General features: G+C 39.8%; 1 protein-coding gene across 5 annotated transcripts in view; it reads right to left on the bottom strand.

The window, feature by feature from the left end:
• NYAP2 (neuronal tyrosine-phosphorylated phosphoinositide-3-kinase adaptor 2) overlaps positions 1–12,462 on the bottom strand; it is a 137,662-nt gene that overhangs the window by 71,032 nt on the left and 54,168 nt on the right. For all 5 annotated transcript variants that reach the window (XM_071812477.1, XM_065844809.2, XM_071812476.1 and 2 more), the window contains one exon: positions 5,244–5,542. In XM_071812477.1, the coding sequence (XP_071668578.1) occupies positions 5,244–5,542 (299 nt within the window). The remainder of the gene's footprint in view (positions 1–5,243; positions 5,543–12,462) is intronic.

Raw genomic sequence — 12,462 nt, 5'->3', positions numbered from 1 at the left:
AGAGCTCATCTGTCAGTCCCTTTAGACTCATTAGGTCTGAAAAGGGCTCATTAGTGGTATTTCTTCCTTTAGTGGGCACAGATAAAAAGATACAGGACTAACATCTGGCTAGAAGGAAAGACATGACATGGCTACTGCAGATTACACTATTTGAAAGTCCAGGTTGTATACATTATTGGCCAAGGTAGGACATGAAAGGAAACTAGCACCCTGCAAAAAACAGCAAAAGTGCTAAATCCCTTTAATCCAAGTTCTGTTAATGACAGTAGCAAAAGTTCAAGCTTACAATGCAGAGTCACCAGTCTAGCTGACAGAAAACTAGATTTATGAGAGCGACCAGCTGGAAGGCAACCCCCGTTACAGTTACTGTAATTGCTTTTCTCGAGAGTAAAATTGTCCTTACAAGTTGCCCACCTTTGAAGATCTCTGAGGAACACAGAGGCTTCCACTGCATGGGCTTAGCAAGCAGCACATGACACCCAGAAGGAAAACACTAAACAAACGGAGTGGGTTCGAGAGGTGGGGATCCCTGCAAGCATTTTTATGTATCAGACCTAAACTTCCCAAGGCCTCTGGCAGGAGCAGAATTACAACTGTGAACAGCATTTTGAAAATGCTACTCTGAACTTTAATTTGCTTTTGTGTGCACAAGTTTGTATGCACATGCAAGCACACACGTTTTCATTATACATAAATGTGCATATAATATATACATAAATTATATTACATATTTTATGTGCACATATTTATATAACAGCCATTCATATTACTAGAAAGAATTTTAACAAATAGTTAACTTTCAAAATGCAATTCACTTATACCTCTTCATTTATGTTTGCACTGCAGCAGATCTGTAAACCTTTCTTGTGGACATGTAGGGATCATATCTAAAAACACTGCTTTAGGCTGGTTACGTTCACCATTTATACTGTTTTATTAATTCCTTTTTTTGTAAGATTGGGTAGCAAAAGTACATCAATTAATTAAACTCCTGCATTTTCTCAATAACGAGCCTCTCAGGATCAAGATTAGATACACCTTCCATGCTGAAATGTTATTTAAAATTACTTCTCACTTCCAATGTGAGATGTACAGGGCACAGCTACATTTGTTTGCTGTTCCTATCAGAGTTTAAAAACCCCACAAAAAGGCAACCCACATTTTTAAAAATAACTTTGTAGAAACCTGTCATGGAGGAGAAGTGCATTGGGTGGAAGGCGTCCAGTGGGTGCACATGAGAGGTAGCCAGAAGCCTAGGAAGGGACACGAAAGTGTGGAAATGCAGCAACAGAATTAAAGCCAAGTTAAGGAGGATGCAGCCTTCAGGGTGAATAGTGCTCTTTCAGGCAGAGTCAAGGTAGACTGGGATGAACCTCAGAAAGCAAAGTGTTATCACACTGCTGCACAATGAGACAGGGTTAATATATGTCATTGCAACTTAAAAGATTCTCATACTCCCACAAATTGGGAAACAAGAGAACTTACAGAAGAAGTGTACAGGGCTAGTGTGGCTGTTACTGATGCTATTTGTGCTTTAGGAGGAAAAGGTCTTTCAAGCTCATGATCAAATTTCTTCTGCCACTTACATCTGCAGTAAAGTCAGACTGGTATTCAAAACATAATCTAATGTTATGCTAGTTATTATGACAGGGTGGATTCAAAATTTAGACTTTACCATGATCAGAAAAAGAACAAAAGTTACCATCAGTAACTGCTTTTGTTTGTATAAACTGCACCATTACCAAAAAGCAAAAAGTAAACATGTTTAACAAAAATGAGCGGAGAGGCTGTCCCTGGTTGCCTAGGAAATACAGCAAATACCTTTTTGAAGTAGCCACAGGGTCAGACAATAGACATTACAATCTGAATTATTCTGCATCACCACAAAAGAAATGAGCTGGGAACAAATTTGTGACAGCTCCTTTGTAGAGATTCCACGATAGCGGATGGAGAAACAATAGGGTTTTCCATCATTGTTTCTCCATAGTTCCTGGAAAAAAGCTGTAGCCATTCAGCCTGCAAATACCGCAAGTACATAAAAATGTATGAGACACATGCATATACAAATATTTGGGTTCAATATGGACAACAGTAACTGAAAGTTAAACGTGTGTGTTCTTGGACTTGAGCTTCCAAAGACCTCCCCCTAGAAGAACATGAATATTGTATCCTATGGACTGTCTCACCTGAAATTGGAAATACAGGTTCATACTTTCTTGAATTCAAAGACTGTTACTAGAATGAGAACTACTAGATACAGAAAAACATAATCACTTGCACATAAAAACCAGACTGGCAGACTCAGAGCTTCACAGGTTTCTTTGTGCAAGGCACAATTTCAGATACTATATTTGCAGGGAATTAATTGTAGAGCAACAGTAATAATTTCATATTTCATGACAAAGCTGGTTTATTATTTATACTAAATCAATACAGCAGAAAAATGAACTTTCATCTGGTTCTGCTCATCTTTATATGTCCTATCAACATATGGCCACAGTTTTTAGATAACCATTCCTATGCTAGCCGGATGATGACTGTGAAAATCCTTTCACCAAAACAAACATGTTACCTTTCAGAGCACAGGTGATAGGAAAGCCTCTCCTGGTGACAGCAAAGCATTTCAGAAATCCAACCTGATCATCCAAACATGATCCTGAACCACTCGAGTATATCTCAGACTTTAAATTTTGACTGCTCACTTCAAAAAAACCCTACAATCTGATCCTACTTTCTACATATCAAACTCTTTGGTGAAACCCCTATAAGTCTGACACATATAAAACTAGACACATACCAACAAGGAAGATATTCTGACATAAGAAAACCAAGGCGTGGTTAAAGGGTTTTGTCAGTTCAAAATCTCCAGGAACTTCTTCATGATAGTCTAAATGTGCCCATTGCTGCACTACATGTAAATGAGCAGAATGAATATAATACAGGTCATGTATCAAGTATCACAGAGATTCTCAGTATTCCATTAAGGCATTTAGTCACACTACAAGGTAACATTTAGGTATCACCTTTCATGCTAGTGATGGAGTATTACCCATTCACCAGTTCTTTCCAGAGATCTTGCTATGAATATTCAGCTCTTGATGACAATAATGAATCTGAGGTGTTCTGCAATACTTAGTACTATGGTGTAGTTGTACCATTGTCATACAGATTATCCAAAGTGAGTACCACCGCAATAGCATGTGTGTCACTCATGATCATCATGTGATGGGGAAGATCAAGCTCAACCTGCAGAGTGGGAAGAGACAAAGTAGTACTTGGCCTTGGAAACAGAACTGTCAATCAATTTCAAACTTTGCAGTCTGTCAGAGGGACTTGACTACATATTACGTCCCTGGTGTCATGTATCAGAGGCAGGAGAAAATGAGGGAAAGGAAGTAAAGTTTTCAGAACCTTCCAAAACAATAATGCTGAATAAGATCTAGTTTCATGAAGACACAGACTGCTTAAGGAGTCTGCCATAACTTCTGTGAGACTGGTAAAATACTTAGATTTTTTCAATTATTCCTGCTTCAAGGCTGTCAAAGTCTCTTGCTTCTCAATAAAGGAGGAAAAGGGCTGGGGGGCAGATGTAAAATAGACCTCCCTCCTCATCATACTAGAGAGAATGCCAAGGTCAGCTATACCAAAGAGTACAATATACTCTGTGATTCAGTGCACATCTGCAGAAATATTCATTGAACAAGGTAGAAAACATTAGGGCTTATTTCACTGCCCTGACTGCAAAACAAACTTCATTTAGCCTTGGTAATTCTAGTTGTGCAGGCCCCTGAAGAGTGCTAACATACATTAAAGAATGATAAAAATATAGTAAAGGATAGTGTTTTTAAAAGAACTTTTGAGTTACTTCAGAGCTCCTGCCTTTAAACTCAGAGCATATCAGACTAAGAAGTTTGTGAGTTTGTGCCATGCACTCTCTTCTCGTATTAAATGAAAGACTTCAAAGACTTTCTGATATGAGATTTTAAATCTATCTGTGGCACAAATTTGAATGGTTTCTATGTAGGCTTTTGTCCAGTAAAATTGTGATAAACAGCTTTTATTAAAGGCAACTACTTAATGCTTGGGTTTGTCATGTTAGTCTGTTCAGTGGAGTTGATGTAATGGCCACTGTAGAGGACAAGTTTTGGAAGTAATGGTAAATGTCATATGCAAAATAACTACCATCAACACCATAAATAAATCTAGAGTTTTGTTCAGTATCTGTGTTTAATCTTGCAATCGTAGACATACTTGCTACCAGTTATATCAGACATTCCTTTGCATCTTTATTATCACTGGTGCCGTTTTAAAATCAGATTTGCTGAAAAGGGGTTGTAGCATGAATGTAACTAACAAGTACTTCTGGCCACAAAAGAATACACACTAAGAGCACAACACACTGCATGGAATGTCAAAAGCGATATGTAACACAGCAGTGGGAAAGACCAGCACTGATCAAACCCATTTGTCCCTAAGGGTTCCCTCTTACAGTTCACACTGTGAAGCAGAGTCATCCTGATCTCTCCTAGCAGGGAGTACAGCTGGTCCTGCTGCTGCACAAAATACATTTCCAGCATGGAAGAAAGGAAGGAGAAGATCTCTATAGCATTAGCTCATCCTTAGCAAAATAGTTCAGAGCAAGGAAGCGATATCCTTATTCAACACATTTGTTTATTTTCTTCTGAATGCCGCATTGGCTTAAATCTACCTGGGAGGAATAGGAAAAGAAAATGTAGACTCATACGCAAACAGAAGCTTGGAACAACACATTATATCATATTGGCTACAATTTTTACCCATGGATGATATTTCCTTGCTGTAGAGTTTCAGGGCCATGCAGTAGTCTTTCTAATATTTTCTGTCCTTTATTTCTTTATTGAGGAGGACCCTCTCCAAAGCTGTGGTCTGCACAGTGCTAGGGAGCAGTCCTTGGCTGGCATGCAGATAACACTGTCCTGCATGCCATCTGATAGCAATCTCTTTTTCCCTTCATTTTGAATAAAATAAAAAAAAATCCCCAGTATATAACCAAGCCATGTAAGTGGCGTGGTTCTGTGAGAAATGTCAAAGGTTGGCAATTACCTACTGGTCCAAAATTTGGAGAACAGTGGTCTAGAATATCTATGCTGGCACTGTTGTACAGATGAGGAAACAGATGTAATTCTTAAACATAAGATGAACAACTGGATAATCTCAAAACGGGGTCACCAAAAACCTTTTTTCCAGAGAATTATAGCATTTACCTTCAGTCCTGTCCGGCAGTTTCCCACTTTTACTTGTTGTTCCAGTGTTGACTGTTTCAGATGAGGTGCTCAGTTTGGTGTTGGGGTCTCTCTTAGGTTTTGGAGGCGGCTGCTTACGAGAGCTGCTACTTTCATCATCGGTTCCTCCAACAGAATGAAGAGACTGGGATCTCACGGTAAAGCCGCTGGAGCAAGGATGCGGCAGTCTGTCCTGAGGAGCAGGCATTGTCATAAATCCCATGCGGAAATGTTTCCCCACGTAGCTTCCTTCATTTCCTCTCACTACTTCTCCACCTATGCTGTAAGAAAAAATATGCATATAAGTAAATGATCTACCTTTGCCTGAGCTGTACCTGGAACTAGGGTCTCAGTTCTGCTTGTAATGAGCAGATTGTACTTTTGAATTTGGAAACAAGCAATGTTCTTTTCTTAAAACAAGATGATCACTAGAATAGAGTAGTCTGTGTTTCAACATAAGTTGCCAACAATTGAAACATAGATACACCACTACGTATTCATTCAAAATTTTATAAGAAGAAATTGATAAAAGTTTTTGTTTGGGTTTTATATAGCATTGTGACTAGAAAATGTCTATAGAACAAATTTCAAACATTGGAAGTTGGAGCTGAGTTTTCAGGAAGACAGGAGGCTGCAAGTAGGGCAAAGAATGTAGCTTCAGAAATGCAACGTCGTGTATTGATCCGCACTCCCCTGCACTCAGCTTTCACTACAGACACTCATGTACCTTGGGAAATAAGGCTCTCGGGGTCCAATCAATCATTTCCTTTCAGATTAAAGACTGGTAAAAGAAAGAAACACTCTAAAAATTACTTGGATATAGGAAACTGAACATAAACATCTCATCAAATCCACATGAAGCTGCAACATGAGCAGCATCAGACTAGCAAGATACAAACACAGGAGATGAAAAGGCAATGGGCTGTGGGACATCAGGAAGAAAAACTCCAACCATTCAGAAATACAGCTGGAGAAGAAGGAAACCTCAGTGCTGTGATACCAAGTACTACATTGCACTGTGGATGGCGGGACTGAACACCTCATATATTCCTGCTATACTCATGCATACTTACCAGTTCTGAAAAACAACTCTTAGAGATGCTTATACTGTAAACCTACAGCACATTTCAATTAAGTCAATTCAGCAACTACATAAAGAAAGTCCACAGCACACACAGGTCAACATGGACCAGCTCGCAACGATGTTTAAAGTGGTACCAGCTGTGTGCATGTAGAAATGTCAGTATGAGAACTGAGAAGTCCCAGAAAGCCCTAATTACCTCCTGTTTCCCCTTCACACAGAGTGAACCTCTAAGCAGGGTCAGTCCGCTCTGTAAGTTTCCTACTGGGTGTTACCTTGGGCTGGTGCAGTTTATTTGGTGCTGGAACACATCTACTTCTTTGAAAGACAAGAACGTTTCTCAACAGCTCATGTAAAGAGTAAGGTCACTTCAATCTCTGGTACTGTCCCCATCTTCACTGTAGGTAATACACAGGCTGTATCTACTTGTCCTAAGAGTATCAGATTGGCACCGTGCAACACACAACTTTGTGCAAGATAAAGCAGAACCTTTGTTTGCTTACTACCAGTCCTTGCATTTTTATTTAATTTCCATTAGTGGACAGGTCCACTTTCCAAACCTGTAACAACAACTGAACAGGTCTAACTAAACATATGCCAGTCTCCAAGGGCACTGACACCCACCCACACGTGTACACACACACACGTGCACTCACAAATACGCACATGCACACTCACACATCCATGTTCATAACCAGGTTATTACTGAATCTTAATTGGCATCAATTCCAGAGGGATTTGCTGCCAGAAAGATCAAAAGGTAGAACTCATTAATTTGAAGATTAATAAAAAACCTGTAGCTAATTTAAATGATTAACTATGCCTCTACTAATCTTTCATAAATCGTTCTGAAAATAATATAATCCTCTGACACTGGACTACAAAAAGGGACTGTCACATTATTTAAAGAAGATTACTATCCAAACATGCTGAATAATGCAGGTGGGGAGTCTGCTTCCTTCCTTATGTACATTGGATAAATCACATTTAACAAATAAAATTTCAATTTGCCATGTTTCTTAACTGGTTGCACTGTTTGATTAGTGCATTTACTTCACTGCTGCATGGAAGTGTTTAAACCCCACACTATAGGGCAGATTCTGTTCTGGGTGGACTTGCACAAATTCCACTGAGGTGATAGGTTTCACCCTTTTCCTAAGAATACACAAAACTGCATTTATATGAAGCATGGGGTTTTTTTGCCAAACTGCTGCATCTTGTATTCCAGAAATAAAAGCTTTCAAAATGTAAGTCCAATGTCTAAATGCATTATCTTATAGAATAATTAAATCATGTCCTTTCTGTTTCCTTCTCTTCCCATAATTTTTTCATTCTTTACTGAATCCTTTTCAACATCATGGATGAAAACCTGTCTCACCTGCTTCCTAATAAACAGCCTATAGCCGGGTCAGAGAGGCTGCAGGTGCAGATGGGAACAGACCTTGCTGTTCTGCTTCATGGCTGAAGTAGATCTGGTCTTGTTTTCCTACGTGCTCTACTCAGCTACTAGACAAAAACAACAGGACACCATTTCCCTCTTTTCAACTACGTTTAAAATACAGTCCATTTATCTTTGAGCATAGGAACCAACCTTCCCCTGATGACTAGGCACTGTAAACCCCAAGCTGAAGAAGACTAGCCTCTAGCTCTTGGTCCTGGACCCTGGTCATTGACCAGGATCACAAAAGGTTTAGGTTTGTTACTGATGCTGGTAGCAAGCTCCCAAGTGTCAGGCAGCTGGTGTATCCATTCTAGCACAGCCTGACTAGTGAGTGCAAGCGTAACGTTGGGTGGAATGCCAAGTTCACACCTTGGTAACGCTGAAATCCACAGTCGTGCAAAGAGAAAGGAGTCACTCCAAACACACACCCAGAGCACAAGTACAAAAGCCAGACAGCAAATTTCAAACATGGCATCCCCCACCCTCAGGCAGCAGCATGCTGAAGCTCCATTTGGACTTGCGCCATGCAGCTCTGCAACACACAGTGCTGCTGATGTTACGTCATGAAACCAGACAGAATTAAAGGATTTATTTATATACTCCTCCTGCTTGTAACCACAGGAGCTGGCTGTGGCAATTACTACAGAGACAGTGAAAGAAAATAGTTGTGTAGATGATCTCACTCCATTATTTCTGACAGGAAAGAGCCTGTGCTCCTCATTGTACTGATAATGAGTTCTATCTCATTTCAAAACTGTATTATGCGAGTTGCTGCAAGTATTATACAGTTTATTAATATATATGGAAATACAGATTTGGATTATTCCTGTGGGAGTTTCAATTTGAACTTGGCCAGGTTCAACTGCTTCTCTGACAAAGAATTATGTACAGCATTCAAATAACTGCTAAAAATGCAAGACGTTTGTCTACAAAAAGAGACATGAATTGTATAATAACAAAACTAATCATATGATCACTCATGTTACACACTTAAAGCAAAGCTGTCTTTGTGCTGAAAATGCACTGTGGCATTTGCCTGGGTCCAGTGACTGATGCTGCAGCGGATGGAAAATGGGCAGTGCAGTGAGGTTGGCTCCATTCACTCTTAAGAAGAGTGTTCAGAAGCAGTTCTCTTTTCAAAACCATATTACAAGGGCTTCTCCAAAGTCTACAAAACAAATTCAGTGTAGAGCAACAGCTGCTGCTAGGTGACACACTCCCTCCTTGCATGCCCTGGAAGGTAAGTGAGCTTCCCAGCCCCTTCCCTCTTCCACGCAGTACTGGAATTGAATCATTACAACACATGATCTGCCTTAAATCACAATTACTGGATTTCAGCTTTCACTTCTAAAATATGAACAAGAGCTCCAACTGATGGATCTGATGAGCCTTGTTACACCTGCAATACAGGTTTTATCTGTCATCTGAGATTTCCGAGGTCAGAACTGGACTAGCATAAAACCACACTGACCTTGCTGTTCCTACCTGCAGCATCAGCCTGCCTGCATGTAAACTGGAATCATTGCAATCTGGGGCACATTACAGCTCAGCGTATTGTGCTCTGCCTCCTCTATTCTATCAAGTAGACACTGGAGCACTGACCAAATTACAGCACAGAATAACTGAAATGTTAATGCGTTTAAAGAACTACAGAGGGGAAAGTCTTTTACATTATTCATTTTATTATACATCACAAGAGGGCAAGTTATAGAGGAAGGCTAAACATTAAAAATGAACACAGAAAATACTCTTGAAGGGACAGAGCACAGGCAAGGTCATTTTCACCTTGCTTTGCCATGAGTCATAATGTTCCTATTGACTAGGAATATATTTTCAAGTTGTTAAGTTAGAAACCTAAGAAAAAATACTTGTCATCACATTGCTGAAAAATACATGGCAAAGAAAGTATCCAGAGACTGCCTGCCTCAATCAGTGTGGTCTTTTCAATTTGCATTGTTCCTACTTAGCATTGCAAATAACAATTTTACTTTGCTGTGAAGTTTCATTACTTGATGCAAGCAGAAATTGAATTAATTCCTGGAAAACAAATTAATAGTTGTGTGAAAACTTTTGTTTTACTTGGTGTTACTGCTTTAACTATAAACAATGTGGAATTTCAAAATCCTCAGCACAGTTCCAAGGAGTAGGAGAATTATTAGGAATACCTAAGTCCCATCAAGTCAGAATACCCTGGAGCTAAATTTTCTTTCCAGCCCCATCTATCTACCCTTGTTCTTGGTATTCATCCAGAAATTCTCTTATCAGTTCAGACTTACAACAGATTAGTTTCATGCCTCAGGCACCAAGAACCACTTGGTAGTTTTCCTCTTGGTTTTGCGGTTTCTATTTTTCGTCCTGCGCGCCTTTACATGAGACTTTTTGACTTTTTATCTGCAAGTTCAAAAGTGGAACTACACCTGATTATGAGACTTGACCTCTTAAGCAGGAGGAAAGGGAATGCACTCTGCTGGTGATGTGCCATCTTCAAAGGTATTTTGCTATTTCTTTGGTGTGATACATCCCAGTTTGGGACCACTGTCCTTCTCTGAGCGTTGAAACTCCAGACAACCAAGAGAAGTCATTTCAATAGCAGCTGCTCACTCCTCTGGTGCGTGAGGAGGAAGAGCTGGTCACAGATACTGGTTTATTAGCTGATAGAAACTGGGCTGGGAGTCTTTGCAATCTCCTCTGCGGAAGTGGGTAGAACTATGAATTACAGGGCAAATAATGCATGTGGATGGCCAGGCCTCTTCCCTATGGGGAGCTGCAAGCCCACACAGTGCTAACCCCCAGTGACATGCATGTCATCCATCAGGGAAGCCATCTGAGTCAGAGACTGACGAAAAGAGAAGTCACAAAAAATTAACCATGATGACGCAGGAAGATTTCTCTAAGTCCATCATAAAAATGACTAATCATCAGCAAAAATACAAAAGGAATAATAATTCTTAACTCAAGGATTGTATATGAGCTGGCTTGACTGAGCTGTACAGTTGATAAACAGCAGTTCATCCCTTGGCGCATCTACCTTTTTCTGGATTAAGAGAATAGCTCCTGTTATTTTAGGCTTTTTTAAACCACTTCCCTATTCTTACAGCAATGAACACCCAGCTTCTCTGCTTACATCAAATGTTCTGAGTATAAAGGGCTGAAATGGCTTTGAAATGTCTATTCCCCATCAGAATAAATTATACACACACATACTAAGGATGACACATTTTACTTTGTATCTGAGAAGCACTTTCAAGATTAGCATAAATTATATTTGTAAATTAGAGGTTGGATGCCAAAAAGCAGAAGATATACTATTTTTATCCCCCTAAACATGATTTCAGCAGACCATGAAATGTAATACTGAAGAAAGAAGGGCAGGATCACAATCATAGATTCAGGAACTGCACTGCAAGCATGAGTTTACACAAAGCTACATCATTTCAATCATAGAAATTAAGGATACAAACAAATTAGACACTTTTTTTTTAATTGTACTTCAGAGGTCTCCCTCCTTATTCCCAAGGAATAAACACACATGATTTTTTTCTGCATTACTTTGCTGAAAAACTCCAAATGACTTATGATGATCTTCCATCAAGATCGAGAGGATAAGACTACTATCCTTTTAGGTACAGGCTAAAGGGTAAATAGATCATGACAAAGGTCAAATTTAGAGTAATTTTGTGCACCGAGAGGGCTATGTGAGAAACTGACATAGCTATGCACATTAAACATCTTACCTCTGCCATGTCTCTGATTTTGAGGTAGATCAGGTGCTGCTCAAGAAATCTGGCCTCTCAGGACATAAAATACATTATTGTTATGAAATAAAATTTATTCTTCTGTCACACCTGTTGCAGCCCATATGCCCAGGGTTTGATCCTGCAAACAGGCAATGAGCTGAGACTCCCTCTTAGCGCACCTGCATTATCATACTGGAGTAACTAGGATGTCTTGCAGGAGTTGCTTGGCACCGGTGAATCTGTTCTCAGCAACGCCACTTACCGAGGTGTGCTGACATGTCTGACACTAGGTTATTCCTAGGAAATAATTTCTTCAAGCCAACCTATAGGTGTAACAGACCCCTAACAGCACTCTGTGTTGTGTTTGTGAGTCTGGGTCCTGCCACCCACAACAGCACAGAATCCAGCACCCAGAACCGGTGAGCAACCAAAAGTCAGCTGGAATTCCTACACAGTGCATAATGGGTGATAAAAGCAAAACTAATCGAGACTGCCCACAGAAAGTTTTCCACAAAAATCCAGATAATCCCATATCAAATTATAATCTGCTATGCTCCACACTCACCTGTTTTTATAATGTAAAAGGTGGAAAATGCTAGCAATAGTTGGGAATTTGAAACCAAACAAACAAACCCACCAAAAAACAAACACAAAAACACTTAGAAGAAACACTGATAAATAACAACTACATGTTAGTTTTACAACAAATCCAACATAAACCAGTCAGCTTGGAAAGGCATAACGAAGGAATAGTGACCTTTCTGATCCATACAGAGTTTAACAACTACTTCTTATTTCTACTGGCATTCCTGCTGTCTTTAGTAGGCTGTGTCTTAAATTGGGGACTAACAACGAGTACATTGGGCTGAACATCCACAACAGCCTGAGGTTGCTTTCCCCAGAGGAACAACACTTGCTGTTGTATCTGGGGCACAGGGTCTC

This window comes from Patagioenas fasciata, chromosome 9, assembly GCF_037038585.1.
Source record: "Patagioenas fasciata isolate bPatFas1 chromosome 9, bPatFas1.hap1, whole genome shotgun sequence".
NCBI lineage: Eukaryota > Metazoa > Chordata > Aves > Columbiformes > Columbidae > Patagioenas > Patagioenas fasciata.
The sequence above is the reverse complement of the archived record's forward strand: the minus strand, read 5'-3'. Positions and strand labels throughout refer to the sequence as shown.